This window comes from Oreochromis niloticus, linkage group LG19 (genome assembly GCF_001858045.2).
Source record: "Oreochromis niloticus isolate F11D_XX linkage group LG19, O_niloticus_UMD_NMBU, whole genome shotgun sequence".
Classification (NCBI taxonomy): Eukaryota; Metazoa; Chordata; class Actinopteri; order Cichliformes; family Cichlidae; genus Oreochromis; species Oreochromis niloticus.
In genome coordinates, this window is record NC_031983.2 from 26541826 (window position 1) to 26566220 (window position 24395).

The following is a 24395-nucleotide window of genomic DNA, read 5'->3' on the forward strand; positions in this document are numbered from 1 at the left end:
TGTTTTACGAAATAAAGAATGATTTCTTAAACATGTTCAGCACGTCACTGAGTCTGCTGATTGCTTCATCTTAAAATGGTGACAAATGTTGATTTTTTTTTAATGGCAACATTTGTTATCAACCATAAAACTTCTGAGGTTCACACAAAGATATAAAAAACAGATTTCAGCCATACTGTGAGGACTGCAAACACTGACAGCCAACAAGAAGCACAGCCATGAGTAGGAGATGCTCTGTATCTCATTGTACATCTGTCTTTTGACAATAAAGGCATTCTATTCTATTCTATTCTATTCTATTCTATTCTATTCTACTGCAATCAGTGAGTACTTTCAGTATTACTGCTGACAGGCTAACCTTTAACAGCAACTGCTGTTCTCTAAACACGAAAGTGGATACCATAAACACAAATGTATAAGACTGTGACAGACATAAATATGAGCTAATCGAGGGTCACTCGAATGAAAGTGAAACTTTCTCTAGGCCATCTCTCTGTTGGTCATACAGTAGCTTGCAGGAAGTAGATTACTATGAGCTACAGGTCAGCACAGGCGTGGTTTGTTCAAAGGTGATTTTCATATCTGGGTTAGAAACATAAGGACGGCGTACACAGCCTCAGGTGCTTAAATGCACAGACGAAGCTACTTGGTTCTCACCCACCAGTTCACCCAGATTCAACAACACCTTTTTCTGCACAGCTTTTCACTTTTGAGTTAGTGAGGTAAGACCTGCTTTTAAAACTTTGAACCAGATGATCCAGAATTTGCATTCGTATCAGTGTGGTTCTTCTTGCTGCTGTGAATGCAAACTATGGACTTTATAAGTTCAAATGTTATTACTGGTGCAGTTGATTTTACAACGGATTGTTTATATATGAAGATATAATATTTTAAAGACTATCATAAAAAAAAATTTGTTTATAGCAGAATTTGTTTAAAGTTTTAGACACTGACAAAAGAGAAGCCCCAGATAAACCGTGAATGTTAAAAGTAGAATTTTAATTTTTTCCATTCAGGGTGCAAATAAGGTCCAACATAATGAAAACCTTTACGTTTTACATATATTTTTAATGTTTGGAACAACACAACATAATAATTAATATAACAACCTTTAATCTAGTTTTCCTCACAAAAAAGTTCTTAAAAATGCCTAATTATTATTATTATTATGTTAATAATCTTGTTATCTACAATGTTTCATAATAGTCGGGTAAACAACAATTTGCAATAATTTCACATGGACTATATGAAGTTTGAACTCAGTGTTGCTCTTTTTCAGTGAGCTGCACATTTGATTTTATGCACCATAATGGAGTTATCTTTTTCCAACAGACTGTAGCTCATTATATTTATTTCAAATATGTATGTGATCATTTGTCTCATGACATCCCATTTTGAAATGCCATTCCCACACCCTTGATCTATACCCAACTTTAAATAAGTGATGTAGCATTATTTAATCTCTTACATTTTCTGGATTTTGTATGCAAAATTCTTGTAAACAGAGTCCAAAAACTGCAGTGATGCCTCCTCCCGGTGTATGCTTGAACATCATAGAGGCCCGTTACAAGAAGGATGGTTTTGGAAAATTCACTAAGCCCCACAAGTTCTTTGGCCAAGACTATGAGCAGTTGAAACAGTACTGTCTCACAAGAGGCGTAAGCTTCACTGATGAGACATTTCTACCTGACAGAAGGTCCATTGGCCAAGAGATACAGCGCCATGGCATACTGAGCCCTTCTGAACTGGCCTGTGTGGAGTGGCGGAGACCAGCAGTGAGTGTTTGGAAAGTGGAGCTCATAATTCACCTAAAATGTTAATTTTAGATAATTTTGTAAAGCAAACCTGCTGAGCTGATTCAATTTTAGTGCTTTCACTGCATTTAGATTGATTTTCAGCAAACGTAGAATTTCTTATCCCACGGTTCAAAGACAGCACAGTCAGGTTTCTGGTTTAGTTTGTCACAGCTCGATATAGATATTTGATACACTGCAGCTTCTAGTACAAGCAATACCTTCTCTTATACTTTCTAAAAAAAGATTTCAGGGATGCTTTTTAGTTGGGTTCAACAAAACAATGTTCAACATGTTATTGTGACTCTTACAATAATTGAAAGATTATTTCAGTGTGCATGAATAAATGCACATTTTTGTGAAGAATACACTAACAGAGAAATGTGCATCCCTTCTTTTAAGACTTTTAGAGCTTTACTCTCTGATGAGCACTCTCCCTTTTTCAGGAAATTGTTCGTTTTCCAGCCTTTGTACTTGACGGAGTCTCCAGGTTTGATTTTGGTCAAGGGAAACTTGGTAGGGAAATGTCTTCATGAATATATTTCTTGTTCTCCTCACCTCTCCTCTAGTAACCTTGAGAATATTTTTGAACAGGAAACTGCTGGTTTCTTGCGTCAATCGGAGCGCTGACGTTCCAGAAATCCATTTTCGCAGAAGTTGTCCCACTTGAACAAAGATTTGATGAGAACTACTGTGGGATTTTTCACTTCAGGGTAAATACCAACATGTAACAACACAAATAATTTTTACTGAACACAAGTAGTGTTCAATAAAAATACACCTGTCAAAAATACTCACTGATTCATTTATTTATTTATTTATTTTTGAAATGTTGCTTTTTGTTTGTATTTTAACCACAGCAGAATAAACTAGCTAACAAGCATGTGCTACACGTTTAAAATTCTTTTACTGCCTATAGTTTATTTTAACACATTTTCATGTTGAAACTAAACTGTGTGTAAATGTAACCTCATAAGTTACTGGTTTATGATACCAGAGACCAGTAATTCACAGTCCCCGCCTTTGCCTGCTGCTGATCCAACGTAAATGCAGAATCCTGCAACTTTTAGGGCCACAGGAGAGGAAACAAATTGCTGGATATGTATTTTCCTAAATATCACATTGGCCTGAAAGGGAATTAATTCCTGACCTGAAACATCTTTTCATCTATCATCACTTTTACAGACCGAGGTCGAGTGCCAACATGCTGCAAGACATTTTTTGAATAATAAATCAAGAGTAGCAAACTAGATTCATTCTTTTTTTTCCCCCAGTTCTGGAGATTTGGGCAGTGGGAGGATGTGGTCATTGATGACAAACTACCAACAATCAATGGCAGACTAATCTTTGTTCATTCCAAAGACCAAAATGAGTTCTGGCCTGCTCTCCTGGAGAAAGCCTATGCCAAGTATGCAGTCTTAATCTTAGACATAAATGAGAGTTGAAGGTGTGATTTCTCTAAATATTAAAAAAACAGTATTATCCTGTCAGGGTTTGTGGTTCCTACTCCGACATGATTGCTGGAACTCTCTCAGAGGCTATGATGGACTTCACCGGTGGCGTCCACATTAACATCGAGCTGTCACGCCCGAGTCCAAGCCTGTGGGGGCTGATCTGTAGAGCTGGCAAATCAAACACACTGATGGGCTGTGGTACACCTCCCAGGGTAAGTAGAACTACACCACACAGAAGCAGCACCACCAGCTTTGGCTTAATGTACCTGATACTTCTGCTGCCCTATACTCACTCATACAGGACTTATTTTCAGACTTTCATTTTGATCTCACTAAACACCTATAAAGTTTTATAACTGTATCCTGCTGTGGTATAATTTCGTCAGAATTTACCCAGAGACAGAGCTTTAAACATCTGCCAAAGCAGCTAAAAGGACCTTGGTCATGGTTATGAGCTTTTACTACAGTCACTTTATAAATGCCTCTATAAAACAATTGTTTGTAACACTTACAACATGGTCTTGACATTATCCAAGGATAAAGTTCATTGACAAGGCAGGGATGGCTGTATGTGTGCTAGACAGACAATCAAGACTCAAATGCTGGAAAACCTTCGCTTACATGAGCCATTTTGAGTTAAATGAATGAGTCCTGTTTTAAGACGCCAAAGCTGCTGTTGTTCAGTTATTGTGCTTACTCGTGCCAGTCTGATATTTAGTATACATTTAACTCTGCAAGGAAATAACATTTTGAAAAACATCTGAGCAAATTAGTGTCGAATTTAGCCACAAGCAAACCATTTCACAGTCACTTGCACACGTAAAATGATTTATTGGCTTCATCATCATCAACAGAAGTTGATGTTGTTAATGTATAATATTCTACTTTACTCGTGGCAAATGCTTTTGTCTTGTAGGAGACATCTGGTAACGAAATATTACCAAATGGACTGGTTGCAGGCCATGCATACACTGTGACAGGTGTCAAAGAGGTAAAGATTTGTACTGGAAATAGAAAAAAAAATCAAATCATACTTAAAATTAACAATAAAAATAAAAATATGAAGTAAGTACTACATTTGAACCTTCATTGTACATAAAAATCTTGTTTTCTCTGATGGTGGTTTGTGGTCAGATGATGAGTCGAGGAAAAATTGTATACCTGGTGCGTTTGTGGAATCCCTGGGGTAACGGAGAGTGGAAAGGAGACTGGAGTGATCGGTAAGTCAGACTCACACTCATGGCTCTCAACTTAAAAGATGGAAAGCAAATCTATGTCAAAACCTATGTGGTAGCCTTCTATTTAGTGTAAAGATTATATTTCAAGTATGGCTGTGGACACATGCAGGAGAGCTTTTCTGAACTCCCTTTGAATATTCAGAAGAATTAGAAAAGCTGTCTCCTTGTCTAAATAAAATGACAAATTTTCTTTGAGGTCTCCTCTGTGGCAAACTGTGAGTCCTGAGGACCGTGAAATGTGCCTTTCAGTGGCTGATGATGGAGAGTTTTGGTAAGAAAACTTGTGAAATTAAAAAACAAAAAAACAAACACAAAATACAAACACTTTTTGCATTGTACCCCAACATCCCATCCAGATGTAAAACAAGTAATCTCAAAATTCATCTGATTTTTACAGGATCACCTTTGAAGATTTCTGTAAGTTCTACACAGATATTGACATCTGTGGGCTGTCTCCTGACTTCCTTAATGAAAGTGACTCTAGTCAGTGGAAGACCTCTGTGTATGACGGCCGATGGGTTGCAGGAACCACTGCTGGAGGTTGCCTTAATTACAGAGGTATTAAATCTCATTGCAAATGTGTTGAAACATTAAATACATACACTATCAGTTAAAAGTTTTAGAACACCCCAATTTTTTCTTTTTGTGTGAAAATTATGCAGTTTAATGTCTCATTGCACTCTGAAATGAAAGCATTGTACAAATAAGTAGTTGGAGTTAAAAAATAAATCATGGAATCAACTTAGAGACCAAAACGTACTATCAACTTTGACTCATCAAAGTAGCCGAGTCGAGTAGAAAAGTGCTATATAAGAATCAGTCCATTAACCATGCTGGACACACCTGTGTCATTCTTTCTACAATAGATATCAAATATTATTCTGAAAGTTCTTTCCATATCTGTTGCAGAAGTTCCCATAAATGTGTGGCACTTGTAGGTTGCTTTGCTTTCACTCTTCTGTCCAGTTCATCCCAAACCAGCTCGATGGGATTTAATGAGACTGTGCTGGCCATTCCATGTTTTCAAGCTTATCTTGTTCTTTTTTCCTGAGGTAGTCGTGTCATAGCTTGGACTTATGTTTTGGTTTATTATCTTGCTGTAGGGTGAACATCTGAACAACTAGGTGCATACTAGAGGGTATAGGATGGCACTGCAGATTGCTTTGGTAGCCGTTTTGGTTTAAGGTGCCTCTCACTATGTACAAGTCACCCACCCTGGATCCAGCAAAACAGCCTGAGACCATCACACTTCCTCTTTCATGTTTGACAGTTGATGCCACACACTGTGGAACCATCCTTCACCGTACAAAGATCCTGCGTGATAAACCGAAGAGTTCAAATTTTGATTCATCAGTCCACAATACCTTCTTCCAGTCTTCAGTAGTCCAATGGCGATGTTTCATGGCCCAGGCAAGCCTCTTTGTCTTATTCTGACGTCTTAGCATTGTCCTGTCAAACCTGCAGCTTGAAGTCTTCTCTTCACAGTTGAAACTGAGACTTGCTTATTATGACCACTATTCAACTGTGCTTGAAGCTGTTGTCCTGTGAGCCGCCTATCATGCAAGATGTCCTCTGATTTATTTGTGGCTTTGGGTCTGCCAGACCTCTTCCTGTCAGAGTTTGCTCCAGTTTCTGAGTGCCTTTTGATGGGGAAGGAAACTGTACTCACTGTCATGAAATGTTTCTCCGACTGAAAACGCTACGTCCAGATGAACAGAATCAACTATTCAGGATACATTTTTAAGCGTTATGATTGTCTGTCTCGCTTCCATTATTAATTGCATTCTTTTGGCCATTTTTGTAGCAACACAGTGCTTTCTGCAGTACAGTACTGTTCAACTGATGCTCACGAGGGTATGGTACCACAGTGTGTTTCATACTGCTTTTATGCAGACAGAGGGGGTTGGAAGTAATCCAGAAAAGTTGGAACATCTGTAGGAATCAGTAGTTGAAGTTTTCAAAGCTTGATCAACCTCCATTGTTCCAGCACAGCTTTAAATTGTTAACCCATGTTGTGTTCCATGAAAAAGGCCTTTGTGTATAATTCCAAGAATGTACATTAATTTGGCTAACCTTGCCATTTTTTTACTTTTATTTTTTTTTACCTCCGGCAGTTCAGTTACCTTTGTACCATTTCAAGCTATTCACTGGACTTGAATGACTTGAATTGCAATAAATAACTGGGAAAATTGGGGTGTTCTAAAACTTTTGACCACCAGTGTATACTAGAAAAAATGTACCGAAATTGGTAACGCACGAACACATACATGTAGTGTTTGTGTGATTTTAATATTTAACAGATTCACATTTAAGATTTTTATGAAGCTCAGTGTCTTTAACTATCTTATTATATTTCATGAAATAGACAATTAAGAACATTAAGAGATAAAAGAGTCCTGAAATTCATAGGTGCTATGTAGCAATTTATTTCAGCAATTATTAAATAAGATTATTCTTTTAGTCTTGATGCGGACCCTAAAATTAACAATAGGTCCAATAGGGCAACAAGTTCTTTAGTTAATGTAGTTAGTATTAAGGTCATTGCTTAATTTTTTTAGTTTAACATAACTCTGTTATTAGCAGTTGTGCATGCAAATTTCAGCTATTTTTTCCAAGTATTGTAGCTATTAAAATTCTGTAACCAGTAGTAACAAATATGTTACAATATTAAAAGCCCAAATATGGCACCATATATTCCATTCACAAGAAAAAACTAAGTTGTATAAGTATAAATATAAGTTGGACATCCATAACAATACAGACCCATAAACAGAGTTGTAAAGTCTTTTCCACAGTATATTATCTATATAGCTCATTTAATTGCATGACTTTGTCATTTATTAAACAAAAGTTAAGTGAACCTTTCACCCACCTGACCTCGACTATTTAACCAGCCTTACTTTCAGGTTCATTTTTTTAACCTTCATTTTCTGTGTCCAGCACATATTTTTTACACATTTTTTATTTGCTTTCAAGACAGTTTCTGGACTAATCCACAGTGTCGTTTCAAAATTTGCGGTGGATACTCAGAGAAAGATGGCGATAAAAACATAATGGTGTCTCTCATGCAAAAGCCCGAAAAAAGGAATAGACACCTGGTGCAAAACCTCCACATTGGGTTTTTCATATTTGAGGTAAACATTGCTCTTTACTGCCTAATATGGAAATGTTATGACACTTTTATTTTTTGAATCGTTTCCAAGTTGCAATCAGGATGGTGATAAGGATGACCTCAACTTCAAGGCTACACTGCTATTCCTTCAATGATTAAACCTTTGGCTCAGTTGTCATCATCTTTGAAGAGCATAAAATCATTAGTAAAAGATGCATTAAATTTCATTAGGGTTGTATTCTGACACTGAGTATATTTCTTATTCCCAACATGAACCAACTTGCACTGGTTTCCTTCAAGGTGACTGAAAAAGTAAGAAACAGTTTGTATCCAGTTCCCATTTACAGATATAGCAGCCCCTCTTTAAATGTTGTAAGATAACTGACATATCTACCTGTTATTTCAGTATAAGACACAGAGGGGGAAGTTTACAGAGGAGTTCTTCAAATCCCAGGCACCTGTTGCCCAAACTAAAACCTACCTGAATGCCCGTGAGGTGATGGAGTTCTTTATGTTAAAGCATGGTGAATACTTGATTGTGCCATCCACCTTCAATCCCAATGAGACAGCCTCCTTTATCCTGACCATCCACGCAAAATCAGAGACCAACTGCTAGTATGCACACTCATTGTTTGTATAAGTGCAAACACAACAATGCTAAATTGGAACAATCTACATGATATATATGCAAAACAGACAAGAAAAAATAAATTATGATTTTTTCTTTCTCTGCAGTGATAATTTTGGTGATCACAAACATGAGCTTGATGAGAAGGTGGGTGTTCAACAATAAATCATGTCTGGTTGCGGTTGTGTTATATGCTAAATGATATGTAAATAGCTTTTTATTTAACACAAAATTTAATTTCTCTGTTTCAGGTCAAGATCAAAAATCGACAGGATGATGAACAAAGGAGAGAGTTTTTCCATAAACACTCTGACAAGGTAACTTCCCGTTATTTTCTCACGAGCATACTTGACAGTGTTGAGTTTACTATTTCTCTTATATCGACTGAGTTTTATCACACAGTGGAAACTTTTGTTTGTTTGATAAGATTTTTTTCATCCTTATCTAAAACTTATCTGTGAGAGGTTTGACTAACTATTATACTTCAGTGCACATAATGAAACTGTTTGACTTCTGTATACAATGAACATAAAACGTGCGAACATGAAAGTTTAAATACATTTCTTTACATTTGTTCTCAACTAATAAAATCCACAACAGAACATCAGTTTTGTATAAAAGTGAGAAATTTTAAAGTGAAAGCTTAATCATCCTGATTAATTTTTTGGCTACTTTAAAGATGCACTTGTGGTTTAGTTTTCTTCTCACTGTTGATGATTTATCACAGTTATTTAGTAGCAATTTAAGCTAGGATCAAAATATGCATATCTCATATGATGCATCATTTCTTGGGTCAGTATGGTGAAGAAAGGTTAACTTACTGAAGAACTCAGTTGATATAAATAATACAGAAATAAAATATGAAAATGAAAAAAGACTGTTTAAATATTAGCTTACTATAGCTCTAAATTACACATTTTATCTCTAGATATACAGTCTAGAGAACTATAAAATAGTACAAAAAAAGAATATGCAAAAACATCTTCTTTAAGACAAGTTCAGTGTCCATAGTAATAAAACCAAGGTACTTATAGACGAACTTTCTCTAATTTGGTGTCCTATCAAAAGTAGCAATATTTAACTTAAAGTAATCTTAGCCAGCTTTGTTGTTTTAAAAAATGAGTTTTAATCTGAGTTGAAATCTTTTTTGAAAGCATTTAAATGGTTCCAGACAAAAGAAAAATCAATGTGTAACTCATTTAATTATGAAAACTGTGAATAACAGTGGCCCTAGAATTGCACCCTGGGGCATACCTTTGATAGCACATGCTAAACTAATAGCCATGCATTACTTCAGTGCTAATCATCAATATATATATATCCACCTTTTCCATCTAACCTAATTATTTCTGGGCAACTTGAAATAACTGGATTAGACATTGTAATATTTAGCTTGTTGGGTAAGAGTTTTGCTAAAGCTAGCAAAGATTTTGTATTGTAAAAGAGAAATTACAGCAATACACAAATTAGTCAGAGTGTGTGTTTGCTAGTGTGCGTGGACAGTTTAATTTGGTATGTTAACAATTGACCGAGGCTCATAAACAAAAGTATAAGAGAAATCTTTTTTTTCATTTCCAGTATGAAGAAGTGGATGCTGAGCAGCTTCAGAGGCTTCTAAATGAAAACATCCTAAAAGGTTTGAACTTCAAGAGTCTACAGCTTAAGAGCTCAAGAGTTATATATTGCTGAAATATATATTTCTGTTTAATTTAGGAGACCTGAAATCTGGAGGTTTCAGTATTGACGCCTGTTGCAGCATGGTTGCACTAATGGATGTATCCTGTTGTGGTGCATGTGACATTTGTTATATTCACTCAGACACTCCAAATAATACATTTACATGTTCTCCACATTTTCAAAAATTTGTATGCATGATAGCAGCAACATTGTGATTAAAGCTGAGTAATTTGAAAATAATATCAAAAATAATATCAAAAAGTATCTTAAACAGAGTTTAAGAGTTAGCAATCCAGGTGAGGAAGTCCCAACAAATTCTGTTCATCTGGATGTAGCATTGAAGGATATTTCAGAGTTCTTGCCGAGTAAAGGTCTCAATTTTATCTCATGTTTTTGGGAAAACATGAGATAAAGCCAGTTAGAAAAGTCTTCACCTTGTCACTTTGAGGTCTTACGAGAGTTTCTTCCTATGGTTAGCAGTCCTGTAGAGTTCATGCTTTAGTGGGTCAGTACAGCTTCTTGGCTTGTAGAGGAGCTACTCAGTTGGCCAGTACATGTTTTACTTGCACACATAGCTTTGTTGCCTTAATGTTAGCTAAAACAGACATCAATCACAGGAAAACTCAACAGTGAGGAATTTCTTCGTCTGTGGAACAAAGTTGTTACATTCAAGGTAAAGACAATGAAAATGAGGTTAAATATTTGATGCTGAAAAAAAGTTTAATTTTTTAAACTACATGCACTGCTCTATGGTTAATTATTTATGAATAATACTTCTGCTACATTCCAATTGTGGCTTTTTTTTTTTTTGTTTTCTAGGAAATTTTCTTTCGCACTGACATTTCACGAACAGGAACGCTGTCACTGAGGGAACTACGAAATGCATTCTTAGTCTCAGGTAGGCCTGCTTGGAATTCATTCATTCAGTAATGTTCCTGAAACTACACTCTCCTGCAATCCTCTCACTGGACTCCCAAATGGCTAAGGCACACCACAACAAAAATAGGACTGCTACTTCTTGTAACTGGGAAAAAACTAGCAATTGATGCTTTGTGCTGGTCGAATGCAAGTAATTGTGATCACCAACTGATTGCCCAGGACTTGCAGCACCTTCAACCTCATGGCAAACATTTTCAATTGCTAAGAGATTGCTCATTTCACCTGGTGGGAGGCAAACTGTCTCCAAGGGATTATGGTCTACCTCAGATTGACTGCATCATTGTCTGACAGATTGGTGAAGGTTTGCAAATAACAGCCATGTTATTTATAAATGCAGATAAACTGCCAACAAGTTGCAATCAATCTGAGTCAGCCTCTGCTAATGACAGCAACTTTTTTGCATTACTCTACTTTGAAAATGGACACTCGACTCAGCCAATTGCCATCTGGTTGTATTCTGGTTATCTTCCTATTAGTGCTGTACGTGTCAATCTTGTTAAAATTGGGCTGCACAGCATCAAAGTGTTAGTGGGGTTAGCTCGTTAACTCCATCCAGCCCCACGCACGGGGCGATCCGCGATAACTTGTTAACAGAGATTTGCCACGTAAATGCGTTAACATCATTTTAACGAGATTAACGCTGACAGCACTACTTCCTATATAAACACAGGGTTGACAAGCACCTGTGTAATTTTTCAGTTAAAGCACTGTCCTACAGGAACTACGTCACTATTAATGAAAAAAGTTCAAAATTTAGAGTTTAGAACTGGAGTTTCTGACCGAAGTCTCAATGTAATTCGTAAATGTGTTTAATGTGCTTGTCAGGAATAAGGGTGAGTGACGACATGCTGAATCTGATGGCTCTGCGCTATGGCGCCTCCTCTGGACACATGACGCTGGAGAGCTTCATCAGTCTCATCCTTCGCTTTGACTGCATGAACAGTAAGTGAAGACAAGTGGGACAAGCTATGAACCTTTTATTTCTGTTTTTGATTTATCTGAAGTAAGTCAATCAAAAAACACAACCTCACAATGGAAAACTTTAACCTTTTTGTTGTGGAAGACATGAATTTTTTATGTATCTTTTAAGAGATTCAATTAATTTTTGCTCATCAACAGAAATCTTCAGACAGTTATCTGATGGAAAAGCCATGACTCTTCAAGAGTCTGAGGTAATAAAGCCAGCTTGTTCTCATTTGTACATTTTATAACAGATGTTGATTCATTTTGAAGTTCAGAGGAAAGAAAATTAAATTATTTTTAAAACTGACAATAAATTTATATACTATTCATAAATTATTTTTTACTAAAGTAAACAGTTTGGACTCCTTGTGCATACATTGAGCTAGTTTGTGACCAAGTGGGGCGTGTCCGCGATTTTAAAACACATTGGTAAGGTTAGACAGTTAACAACTGTTAATTTGTTAAGGGCAAACTTAGACTGGCATTTGCTAAAAGTTCATCTGAATTCACTTATATCCCTCAAGTGCAGCTTTTTTGAATGTCGTTATGATTAAAGTTTTTGAGAGTTACAAATATAGCCATCAAACAGGGACGAAAGATACTGAGCCTTTTATCTTGGCCAGCAGTCCTAGGAGAGCTATGTCAGTTGAAGACTCTCCCATGTCAGCCAATGATCAAGAAGAGCAGGCCACGATGTCCTTGAAGATAGGTGGAGGGGCTGCACATACTGCACTAACAACCTGTCTCTCTTTATTTCCAGTGGATGTACATTTCAATGTACACTTAACGCAAGGGAATGGACGTTCAATGCACAGTTCATCTGCACAGTTCATCTGCACAGTTCATCTGCACACACTGAAGAAGAGATCCATGTATATTTTTTCTGCTAAGCTATAAGTTTTCCTTTAGATAATTGCCAAAAATGCAAAATGCTTTCAAGATAACTTTTCTCAAAAAAGTAGATATTTCTATTTTTAATTGTCATTTACTTGGCAAATTTTTTTACTGAGACAGACAGAGAAGACAGAAACGTATTGTAGAGGGAACAATCTGAGATATATAACGTGAATATGAATAATCAATGAAAATTAAATACTAGAAGAATGTGATTGCATGTAACAGGCTCCTCTGTATCTGTAACTGTTCTAACAGAAAAACAGGGAAAAGGCTATAAAGGATGTTTTTTCTTTATGCACTTTGAGCTCATTAAACCCACATAGATTATGTGAGGGTGCAATGTTTGATTTGGCCATGATGCTTTATTGATTCATTCATCACTCATTAGTGACACAACAGTGCAAGAAAGCACCAGTGTTGTTGGAATCAACATACTGTTAGTTTTAAATGATTTTTCTGTCATTCAAATGCAGCTCTTTTTGATAAATGCATTATGCCCAGATGTATCTGGCTTTATCTTACTTTCCCACTGTCCACTCCTCATTTCAGGTTCAGGTTGCTTTTTATGTATCAGGCTTAATGGCCCTGAATGCTTTCTAAATGTTTATCAAAAACACTGTAAAATCACTGGAACATTTTCATGTAAATAAATTTTAAAAAGAAAAAGAAGAAGAAGAAGAAGAAGTTTAGCAAATGAGCCACCAATTCAAATTCTAGCACCAGAATCTGGGAGGTATTCACTGATTCAGCTGCAGCTCAGTGTTTGTAAACTGTAAGAGTATGTAGGAGAGCAAAAGCACCTAAGTATAGAGGCTAGCTCATCAAGCATCCTGGGAAGTGGGACAATCCCTCGTGTAAAAACTCCCCAGTGAACATGAACCACATTTACTGAAACTCTAATCATTCCCAGCATACCTTTCCTTACTCCAGTAGCCTTGCCAAATGTTTGTAAATATTCCAAGAGAGTACCAAGAGTTTCCTCTCTCAAGCATTTCAGATGGCACAAAGGGAATGTTAATCCACAACACTGTAGTGAAATTAACAGGAACCACATAGTCCCAGTATGTCAGCATTACTTCAATGGTTCCCTGTTAAATCTTGAGTTGAATTTCAAATCCTTTCACTTACATATAAAAGTCCTAAATAATCAAACCCTGTGATATCTTAGAGACCTCAAATACCATGTTAACTTAATAAAGAACTTTCATCCTCCACTGCAGACTTACTTGCTGCTCCTAGAGTTTCCAAAACTAGACTGAGAGGCAGAGCCCTGTCTCCTGGTGACCTTGCTCCCAGTTTGGGTTCAGCAGACAGAGTTTCTGTCTGCTTTTGAGATTAGTCTTATGCTGTTATAGGCTCAGGATTCTGTTGAGCTTCCCATGATGCTCTTAACATTTATTCTCACCTATTTTCAACTCCCCAGACACTTATATACCACTGCTACATGTCATTAAAGTTAGTCTTTTCTCTCACATGGCATGTGAATGGTCTTTGTCTTCATCCCCTATGTTTTCCTTTTTCTACCCTCAGCAGTGGGAGATGACATTAAAAAGGAATGTTTCCTTCCCACCTTTGCTACCTTTATATATACATATATGTATATATACATATATACACATTATGTATATATACATATATACATACATACATACATATATATACATATATATATATATATATATATATATATATACATATATATATATATATATATATATATATATACATATATATATATACATATATATATATATATATATATACACATATATATACATATATATATATATATATACATACATATATATACACATACATATAAAAAAAAACAAAAAACACCCAGCACGCCCCTACGGGCGGTTTATCCTTCAAGCTCGGGTCCTCTACCAGAGGCCTGGGAGCCTGAGGGTCCTGCGCAGTATCTTAGCTGTTCCCAGGACTGCGCTCTTCTGGACAGAGATCTCCGATGTTGTTCCCGGGATCTGCTGGAGCCACTCGCCTAGCTTGGGAGTCACCGCACCTAGTGCTCCGATTACCACGGGGACCACCATTACCTTCACCCTCCACATCCTCTCGAGCTCTTCTCTGAGCCCTTGGTATTTCTCCAGCTTCTCGTGTTCCTTCTTCCTGATATTGCTGTCATTCGGAACTGCTACATCGATCACTACGGCCGTCTTCTTCTGTTTGTCTACCACCACTATGTCCGGTTGGTTAGCCACCACCATTTTGTCCATCTGCATCTGGAAGTCCCACAGGATCTTAGCTCGGTCATTCTCCATCACCCTTGGGGGCATCTCCCATTTTGACCTCGGGACTTCCAGGTTATACTCGGCACAGATGTTCCTGTACACTATGCCGGCCACTTGGTTATGGCGCTCCATGTATGCCTTGCCTGCTAGCATCTTGCACCCTGCTGTTATGTGCTGGATTGTCTCTGGGGCATCTTTACACAGCCTGCACCTGGGGTCTTGCCTGGTGTGATAGACCCCAGCCTCTATGGATCTTGTACTCAGAGCTTGTTCTTGTGCTGCCATGATTAGTGCCTCTGTGCTGTCTTTCAGTCCAGCTTTGTCCAGCCACTGGTAGGATTTCTGGATATCAGCCACCTCCTCTATCTGCCGGTGGTACATACCGTGCAGGGGCCTGTCCTTCCATGATGGTTCCTCGCCTTCCTCCTCTTTCTTGGTTTTCTGCTGCCTGAGATATTCACTGAGCACGCTGTCAGTTGGGGCCATCTTCGTGATGTATTCATGGATGTTTCTTGTCTCATCCTGGACTGTGGTGCTGACACTCACCAGTCCCCGGCCCCCTTCCTTCCGCTTAGCGTACAGCCTCAGGGTGCTGGACCTGGGGTGAAACCCTCCATGCATGGTAAGGAGCTTTCTTGTCTTTATGTCAGTGGCTTCTATCTCCTCCTTTGGCCAGCCTATTACCCCAGCAGGGTACCTGATCACGGGCAGGGCGTAGGTGTTGATGGCCCGGATCTTGTTCTTACCGTTCAGCTGACTCCTCAGGACTTGCCTGACCCTCTGCAGGTACTTGGTGGTTGCAGCTTTCCTAGCGGCCTCTTCATGGTTCCCATTCGCTTGCGGGATCCCCAGGTACTTGTAACTGTCCTCTATGTCTGCAATGTTGCCTTCTGGTAGTTCAATTCCCTCAGTTCTGACTACCTTCCCTCTCTTTGTTACCATCCGACTACACTTCTCCAGTCCGAACGACATTCCAATGTCATTGCTGTATAGCCTGGTAGTGTGTATCAGTGAATCGATGTCTCGTTCACTCTTGGCATACAGCTTGATGTCATCCATGTACAGGAGTCGGTATCCGTAGCCAGTCTTGTTAATGATCTCACTGAGGGGGTTAAGGCCTATGCAGAACAGCAGTGGGGACAGAGCATCTCCTTGGTAGATCCCGCACTTGATGGTGACTTGTGCTATGGGCTTGGAGTTGGCCTCTAGTGTTGTACGCCACATCCCCATTGAGTTCCTGATGAAGGCTCTTAGGGTCCTGTTGATCTTGTACAATTCTAGGCATTCCAGTATCCAGCTGTGGGGCATTGAGTCATAGGCCTTCTAATCAATTTGTAATCCTTTGTAATCAATCCAGGCTGTGCACAGGTTGGTCAGTCTGGTCTTGCAGTCTCGGCTGACTGTTCTGTCTACCAGTAGCTGGTGTTTTGCGCCTCTGGTATTCTTGCCAATCCCTTTCTGTGCCCCACTCATGTATTGACCCATGTGCCTGTTCATCTTAGCCGATATGATGCCTGACAGGAGCTTCCATGTAGTACTGAGGCAGGTTATTGGTCGGTAGTTGGATGGGACCGGTTCCTTCTTGGGGTCCTTGGGGATCAGGACCGTCCGACCTTCGGTTAGCCATTCCTGGTGTCTCTCGTTAACTAGCAGCTGGTTCATTTGTGCTGCCAGACGTTCGTGGAGTGCAGTCAGCTTCTTCAGCCAGTAGGCCTGAACCATGTCGGGCCCTGGTGCTGTCCAACTCTTCATGCTGGAGACCCTTTCTTGGATATCTGCCACTGTGATGGTTACTGGACCCTGTTCAGGGAGGTTGCTGTGGTCTGCCCTCAGATCCACTAGCCACTGAGCATTGCCGTTATGGGTTGCGTCCTTCTCCCATATGCTCTTCCAGTATTGCTCCGTCTCCAGCCTTGGTGGTGCTGTTCTCTTATTGTTCCCTTGCCACTGAGAGTACACCTTTGCTGGTTCTGTGGAGAACAGCTGGTTTATTCTCCTGCCTTCTATCTCTCTGGTGTACCTCCTCAAGCGGCTGGCCAAGGCTGTGAGTCTTTGCTTGGCAGTTTCCAAGGCCTCAGGTACGGACAGCTTGCTGTATTTCTTATCCTTTCTGCAACTCCGTTAGTTGGCTAACCTCCCTTCGTGCTACTTTGATCTTGCCCTCTAGCCTCCTTCTCCATGGAGGGTACTGCCCCTTGTGGCTGTTCAACTTGTAGCCAAGCATCTCACTGATCACTGCTGCCGTAGTGTAGATCAGCTTGTTAGTATCGGTAATCGTGGTTGTAGGTATCGTCCGTAGTGCTGCATATATATATATGCTATATGCTATATATATATATATATATATATATGCTATATATATATATGCTATATATATGCTATATATATGCTATATATATATATGCTATATATATATATGCTATATATATGCTATATATATGCTATATATATATTATTATATATATATATATATATATATATATATATATAATATATAATATATATATATATATATATATATAATATATATATATATATATATAAAAAACACCCAGCTCGCCCCTGCGGGCGGTTTATCCTTCAAGCTCGGGTCCTCTACCAGAGGCCTGGGAGCTTGAGGGTTTGAGAATTCTTCAAATTGCAGATGAATATCCAACTATGACAAACATTGTTCTACATACAGGGTCAAACGATGTGTCCAAACAACAGTCGGAGGTTCTGAAACGAGACTTGACTTGACTCGATTATTAAATACTGTAAACTCTCTGAATGCAGCTGTATTCATCAGTGGGCCTGTACCGCCCGTCAGAGGAGGAGACGAGAGATTCAGCAGGTTGTTTGCACTGAATAAATGGCTCATATCAGCATGTACTGACCACTCAGTGCATTTTATCAACAACTTTAACATTTTTTGGGAACGCAGGCATCTGTTTAAAGCAAACGGATTTAATTTTAACAAGTCAGGGGTGAAACTGTTCACCTCCAACTTGTTTTATTCCATACGTCATCCATCTGTGCTTGGTGCCAAGGCTGAGATAAACGAGGAGTTATCTCATAAAGAGGAACAAACAACAAGAACAGACAAAGCCCAGCAGAAACCTTGAGGAGGAGCTCCATCTGCCCCCACCCGGGAAGAGCCTCAGAAAGGAGAGACATCTGAGACAAGAAGAGGGGTCCCTATTTGCCTCCAACTCTCTCAACAACACCAACGACCAGGACCAGGGACCACAAAATTCCCCAGCCCCCCAAACCCCTGACAGGCCATCACCCTCCTCCCCCTCCCTTTCTCCCTCCTCCACACACCTGAAATTCACTGAGGAGATGATGGAGTGGGTCAATGCTGGGCTCAGATCTACCCCCCAGCCCAATCCCTTTTTGTCCCCCATAAACCCCCCACCAGAGCAGCCAAAGGTTCGCCATCGAGCCCCGCTCTCAACAGAGCAATCAAAGTTACATTGCCCAGCCTCACCCCCCTTAGTTCCTCCTTACCACCTTCATGCTCTGTCTCCGCAATCTGATGTGTGATGTGTGGAGGGTCCGGGCTGCGAGGATTATGGCAGTGGTGACTTTTCCCAGGAGAAGCTGGGACCCTGTTTACTGGAAGGTTTTAAAATTTCTGTACTTTTAGGTGACAGAAGGAGACATGTGGCCTGGTCAAAACACAGAGAGCTGCACTCTAAAAGATCTTTAAATATAGTAAACATATCTTGTGTGCCACAGACTGCTCCCAAACACGAGGGGGCAAATAATACCTCTAAACACTTAAGTTGGCTTTATTAAACGTTAGATCTTTAGCTGGGAAAACATTTTTAATTAATGATTTAATCACTGAGCACAGCCTTGATTTTATGTTTTTAACTGAAACTTGGTTGGACCAAAGTAACAGTGGAGCTGTTCTCATCGAGACGACCCCTCCTAACTACAGTTTTATCAGTGAGGCCAGGGTGAGCAGGAGAGGAGGAGGGGTTGCTGTCTTATTTAATGAATCATTTCAATGTAAGCAGCTATCTCCTGGAAGTTTTCAGTCTTTTGAATATGTGGCTTTACAGCTTAAGGCCCCATTCAAAGTTGTGTTTCTTAATGTTTACAGGCCTCCCAAATACTGCACAGACTTTTTTAATGATCTCAGTGAACTGCTGTCTGTGATCTGTGTTGATTTCGACTGTGTAATTATTGTTGGGGATTTTAACATCCATGTGGACAACCCTCAGGACAAAGGGACTAAAGACCTGAGTAACACTCTGGGCAACTTTGGGCTGACTCAGCATGTAACAGAGGCCACACATAATAGAGGACACACTCTTGACCTACTGATCTCCAAGGGCCTGAGCATTTCAAATGTTACTGTGTCTGATGTGGGCCTGTATGATCATTACTGTGTTTTCTTTGAAAGTAAAATTTCAGCCAACACAAATGTATCAACAGCAGTGATCACAAAACGGTGTATAACTGAATACAGTAGTGAGATCCTTAACCAGGTCTTCCCATTAACACCTGACCTGTCCAGAGGTTCAGTCAATGAGCTTGTCAATAGCTTCAATGCTAAAATGTTAAATGCAATGGACACTTTTGCTCCCATTAAGGTGAAGGTTATCTCTGGAAGGAAAAAGTCTCCATGGAGAAACTCCACACTGGTGAAAAATGAAAAAAGAGTGTAGGAAAGCTGAGCGTAGATGGAGAAAAACAAACCTCCAGGTTCATTATGACATCTATAAAGAGAAACTTCACAATTATAAGGAGTGCAAGGAGGTCCTACTTCTCTGACATCATCACTAAAAACAGTCAAAACGCTCGGGTCTTATTTTCTACAGTTGACAGGCTAACAAACCCTCCTGTGTCAGTGGCAGCTGAACTTCATTCGACCATGGCCTGCAATGACTTAGCCAAATTCTTCACAGAAAAAATCCAAAAGATTAGACAAGCAATTGGTTCATCAACAGCAGATTCAGGATATATACTGTGTGCACCAAAAAACTGTTTAAACACCATGAAACAGTTTCACCCTGTTAACAGCAAACACCTGGAGGACATCTTAGGTCAACTGAACTCCTCCTCTTGCTGTTTAGATGTCCTACTGTGGAGAATAGAAATATTTTCCTGCTATTATTTGCTGCTATCTCTATAATCATCATTATCATTTCAGTATTAATAGTGATGTGGCTTTCCCAGATGCATTCAGATGTTCAAATATATTGGTATCATATTAGTCTTTATTACAGGTCCAAGAAGAACCACTTTAAACTATAATTTTAAATGTTTTAATGCTTCTATGATCTCAGTGTTTCTGTGTAGAGGGCAGAGACAGGAAGTTATAGGCTTTTGAAGTTGCAGGCTTTTGCAGAAGTGTAACGGGTGAGATGTGAGAGCATTTAAGGGCGAGACACACATACAGACACAAATAGTGAGAGGTCATGACACGTACACAGTACACAGCACGCACGCGCCCCCGCACGTGCACACATACACACCATAATAGATCTATTTTGGTAGGGCAGAAGTGAAGATGTGTTTTTGCTGCAAATGCAGAATTGTGCCGACGTACTTAGAGGAACTGCAACAGATCTCCCACAGGGAAGCGACAGCGAAGACGAGCTGAGGGGAAGCACCGACCCGAAGACAATGTTCTTTAAAAATATGTTAAAGGTTGTTGACAGAACATTTGTGGTTTTGAGTTGACGTATGCTGTATTAAATCTGCCTAGCAACAGAAAAGGGGGCTGTACTATCTTAACCCTATAAAACTGTTGTCTGAATATGGTAAAGACAGTTCAATACTGATTGGGTTGTTGAGCTCACACATGTGTTTATTAAAATACTGTCTAATTGCACACTGGACCGGATCTGTGGTTATTTATGGATTTCCTCTCTCAACAATGAACCTTAACACTACCAAGAAGTTGTTTCAAAAAGGTCTCAAAGACTTTGGAGCCAGACCTGTTACAGATCGTCAACTTTTCTTTAATATCAGGTGTGTTTCCAGAACCACTAAAAACTGCTGTAATTAAACCTATACTGAAAAAGGACAATCTTTACAAGACACAAATGAACAACTACAGGCCGATCTCAAATCTCCCATTTTTAAGTAAGATCATTGAAAAAGCAGTTTCTCAACAGCTCAATTACATCTTAAAACAGAATAACTGCTATGATGCCTTCCAGTCAGGTTTTAGACAGAACCACAGCACTGAAACCGCTCTGACCAAAATGTTTAATATTTAATATTTTACCACTGTCTGAATACAGACAGTGGTAAAATGTCAGTCTTAGTTTTACTGGATCTCAGTGCAGCATTTGATACAGTTGACCACAACATATTACTCAAACGACTGGAGAACTGGGCAGGTCTTTCAGGGACTGTACTAAACTGGTTCAAAACATACTTAGAAAACAGGAAATACTTTGTATCAATAGGTAACTTCACATCTGGGCAGACAAGTATCACATGTGGAGTTCCCCAAGGTTCCATCTTGGGACCCCTTCTGTTTAACATTTACATGCTCCCACTGGCACAGATTATAAAGAAGAACAAAATAAACTATCATAGCTATGCAGATGACACACAAATATATATCACAATGTCACCAGGAGACCGAGGCCCTGTACAGGCTCTTGGTAAATGCATTGAAGAAATTAATGACTGGTTGTGCCACAATTTTCTCCAGCTAAACAAAAACAAAACTGAAGTAATAGGTCTTTGGTGCCAAAGAAAAACGATTACAGGTCACCAGAGAAATTCAGTCTATACACCTAAAAACCATAAACCAGGCGAGAAATTTGAGATTGATGGATGCAGACCTAAACTTAGAAAAACACATTAAGACATTAACAAAATCAGCTGACTATCACCTCAAGAATATTTCAAGGATAAAAAATCTGATATCTCAACAGGACCTGGAAAAACTAGTCCATGCATTTATCTTTAGTAGGCTTGATTACTGTAACAGCATCTTTACAGGTCTACCTAAAAAAAAATCAGTCAGACAACTACAGCTCATTCAGAACTCTGCTGCTCGACCAAAAAAGTGGACCACATCAGTCCAGCTCTGAGGTCTTTACACTGGCTGCCTGTCCGTCAGAGGATAGACTTTAAAGTTCTGATGCTGGTCTATAAAGCTCTGAATGGTTTAGGACCAAAATACATCAGTGACCTCCTGACCCAGTATGAACCTTCCAGATCCCTCAGGTCATCTGGATCCGGTCTTTTATCAGTTCCCAGAGTCAGAACCAGACACGGAGAAGCTGCATTCAGCTTTTATGCTCCATATATCTGGAACAAACTCCCAGAAAGCCTAAGATCAGCTGAAACACTCAGTTTATTTAAATCCCGGTTGAAGACTCACCTGTTCTCTAGCATATCGAGACTATCTCTCCACACCGTTACATATTCCATATGTACAGGGTACGACCCCCCTTGGTCGTGGCGTGTGGATATTTCTTTAAGACACTCCGGCATGCCCAGCTACGCCCCACAGCTTACGTATAAAACAGCTGTGTGGAAGTGACACCGGTGATCGTTTGATCTCCACTTGGTGTGTGTGTGTGCGAAAAGAGCGCTTACCTTGAGAGTGCTGTGTGCTTGCGTCTATTGGAGCATGCTTCGGCATCCTCCGTGGGCGATGTATCTCTCCCTTCTAGGTGTTCCCCTGGTAGCCCCGGTATTCCCCTGGTAGCCCCGGCCTGTTAGCTGGTCCGACTGAAGGCTAGCTGCGGCCCGCTCTCCTTAGCCTCTCTCGCGGGAAGACTCGGCCCTCGGAGCAAGTGCTGTCGCCTGGGCAGCAGATAGCTTAGCCTGTGGGCTACGCGGTGGCTCACGGCGTCAGCCTTGCTGAGTGACTGCTGTCGACTAGGCTGCTGTGATGCATGAACACGGGGGGGGACACGGCTTAGCGTCGCTAGCGCGTGCTGTCGGCTTAGCTGCTGTGAGCCATACCGCGGGGGGGAAGCTGCTTCAGCGTACTAGCATGCGCTGTTGGCTAGGCTACTGTGAAAGCATACACTGAGGGTAGCATAACACGTAGGGGGAAAATGGTCACACGAAGTAAACGGCTTCAGTGTTGGTAGCTGCTGTAGCGCGCTACATAGGGGTCACGTGGCTTTGGCGTTACTGTTAAACCATCGCCTGCTCGCTCAGCTCTGCTGCGGCTGTGTGCATAAACGCCGACAGCAGAGGCTGTGTCCCACTCTTCCCTGACAGTGTGGTGAAAAAGCTTACCTGCCCTGCGGGGATAAACAGTGGGTTTAGGACTCAGGCTAGGGCGGCTAACTGCTTGCACTTCCCCGTTGGTGTGTGGCCCCGCCCCTTGCTAGCTGCGCAGTATGGCGGGCAACGCCTCCCAAACTTGCCTTGAGTGTGGCATTCCTATGCCTTTGGATGATGGGCACGAGCACTGTGTGCTATGTCTGGGTCCTGAGCATGCTTTGCTGGCTAGAGAAGCCCCTGCCTCGTGCATGAACCGTTTTATTTTGCCTGTACGGACTGGGGAAGCTCGTGCTAGGTTTTTTTCTGTCAAGCGACCCGCCCCTCCCTTATCTCAGGCCTCTCAGGCAAAAGTGAGGAAAATTGCTGCTGCTGACGTGGAATCTAGTCCCGCAGCTCCATGGGCTGGGTCCCCTTCCCCGTTTATTGACCTGCTGGGCCCCTCCCGTGCCTTTCCCTTCTGTGGCCCCGCCTCTGAGCCTGTGCCGTTGGATGTGGACTATGGGGAGGCGGACGTTGACGAGGCCTCCATCCTCTGCTCCGATGCCTCACGGCTGTCTCCCGAGGTGCCCCCTGCTGGTTCCCCTGGCACGGAGTCTGGCCAGTTGAGTTTCTTTCAGCTTTTGGAAAGGGCATGCCAGGCGCTTGAGCTGTCCCTCCCTGAGGTACCAGTCTCGGCGCCTTCTCGGTTTGATGACGCTTCACGGCCTCAGCGCTCCTTATCTCAGGTGCTGCTGCTGCCTGATTTTCAGGACCTGTTGTGCAAACAGTTTGAGGCCCCCCCAGCCCTGCACCATTGGTCCCCCGCCTGTAAGCGCTTTTCGGCCACGCATGGCCAGGAGCGCATTGCCTGTGGGCCCCTCCCCCCGGTTGATCCGTCCCTGGCCCCCCTGGTTGCCCCTTCGGGCTCCCTCCTGGGGCGGGCTGCGTGCCCTAATAGGGATGTGAAAACCATGGACGGCCTCTTGGCTCGGCTGCATAGGTCTATGGCGACCCGGGCCTGCCTGTCTAATTCATTGGCCATATTGTCACTTCATCTCCGGCATTTGGCCTGTCAGTTGCAGGCTAACTCGGACGATCTGGAGGGCGTAGAAGAGTTGCTGTCCACATCCTCTCTCCTAGCCTCGCTCATGAAACATCAGGCTATTGCCACGGGCTCTTCCTTGGCTGCTTTTTGGGTGGCACGTCGCCACCTCTGGCTGTCTCAGTCCCGACTCCGTTCGGACGACCAGGATTGCCTCATGAGGCT

At 40.8% G+C, this 24395-nt stretch overlaps 1 protein-coding gene and 1 long non-coding RNA gene across 4 annotated transcripts in view; one reads left to right on the forward strand and one right to left on the reverse strand.

Moving 5' to 3' along the window:
• LOC102082397 (calpain-1 catalytic subunit) overlaps window positions 1–23573 on the reverse strand; it is a 41545-nt gene extending 17972 nt beyond the window's left edge. Inside the window, exon 1 of one of the 3 annotated variants that reach the window (XR_002057377.2) lies at window positions 22508–23573. This is a non-coding gene — a long non-coding RNA (calpain-1 catalytic subunit). The remainder of the gene's footprint in view (window positions 1–22507) is intronic. The other 2 variants (XR_002057382.2, XR_002057381.2) reach the window with 2 other exon arrangements.
• Window positions 552–14173, forward strand: LOC100706819 (calpain-2 catalytic subunit-like). Its single transcript, XM_005477597.4, has 22 exons — window positions 552–722; window positions 1506–1775; window positions 2240–2309; window positions 2388–2506; window positions 3068–3201; window positions 3285–3459; window positions 4164–4238; window positions 4382–4467; window positions 4682–4756; window positions 4883–5043; window positions 7462–7619; window positions 7898–7909; window positions 8004–8212; window positions 8333–8372; window positions 8477–8542; window positions 9804–9861; window positions 9939–10000; window positions 10507–10575; window positions 10722–10800; window positions 11667–11783; window positions 11961–12013; window positions 12565–14173. The coding sequence occupies exons 2-22, from the start codon at window positions 1524–1526 to the stop codon at window positions 12589–12591; spliced, it is 2097 nt and encodes a 698-aa protein (XP_005477654.1). The 5' UTR covers window positions 552–722; window positions 1506–1523; the 3' UTR covers window positions 12592–14173.
• Window positions 23574–24395: the final 822 nt, after the last annotated feature.

Coding starts and splice junctions, on each gene's coding strand:
- LOC100706819 (XM_005477597.4), top strand. CDS start 1,524: ATGCCTCCTCCCGGTGTATGCTTGAACATCATAGAGGCCCGTTACAAG. Junction 1,776..2,239: donor TGGAGTGGCGGAGACCAGCA/GTGAGTGTTTGG, acceptor TCCCTTTTTCAG/GAAATTGTTCGTTTTCCAGC. Junction 4,757..4,882: donor GCTGATGATGGAGAGTTTTG/GTAAGAAAACTT, acceptor TGATTTTTACAG/GATCACCTTTGAAGATTTCT.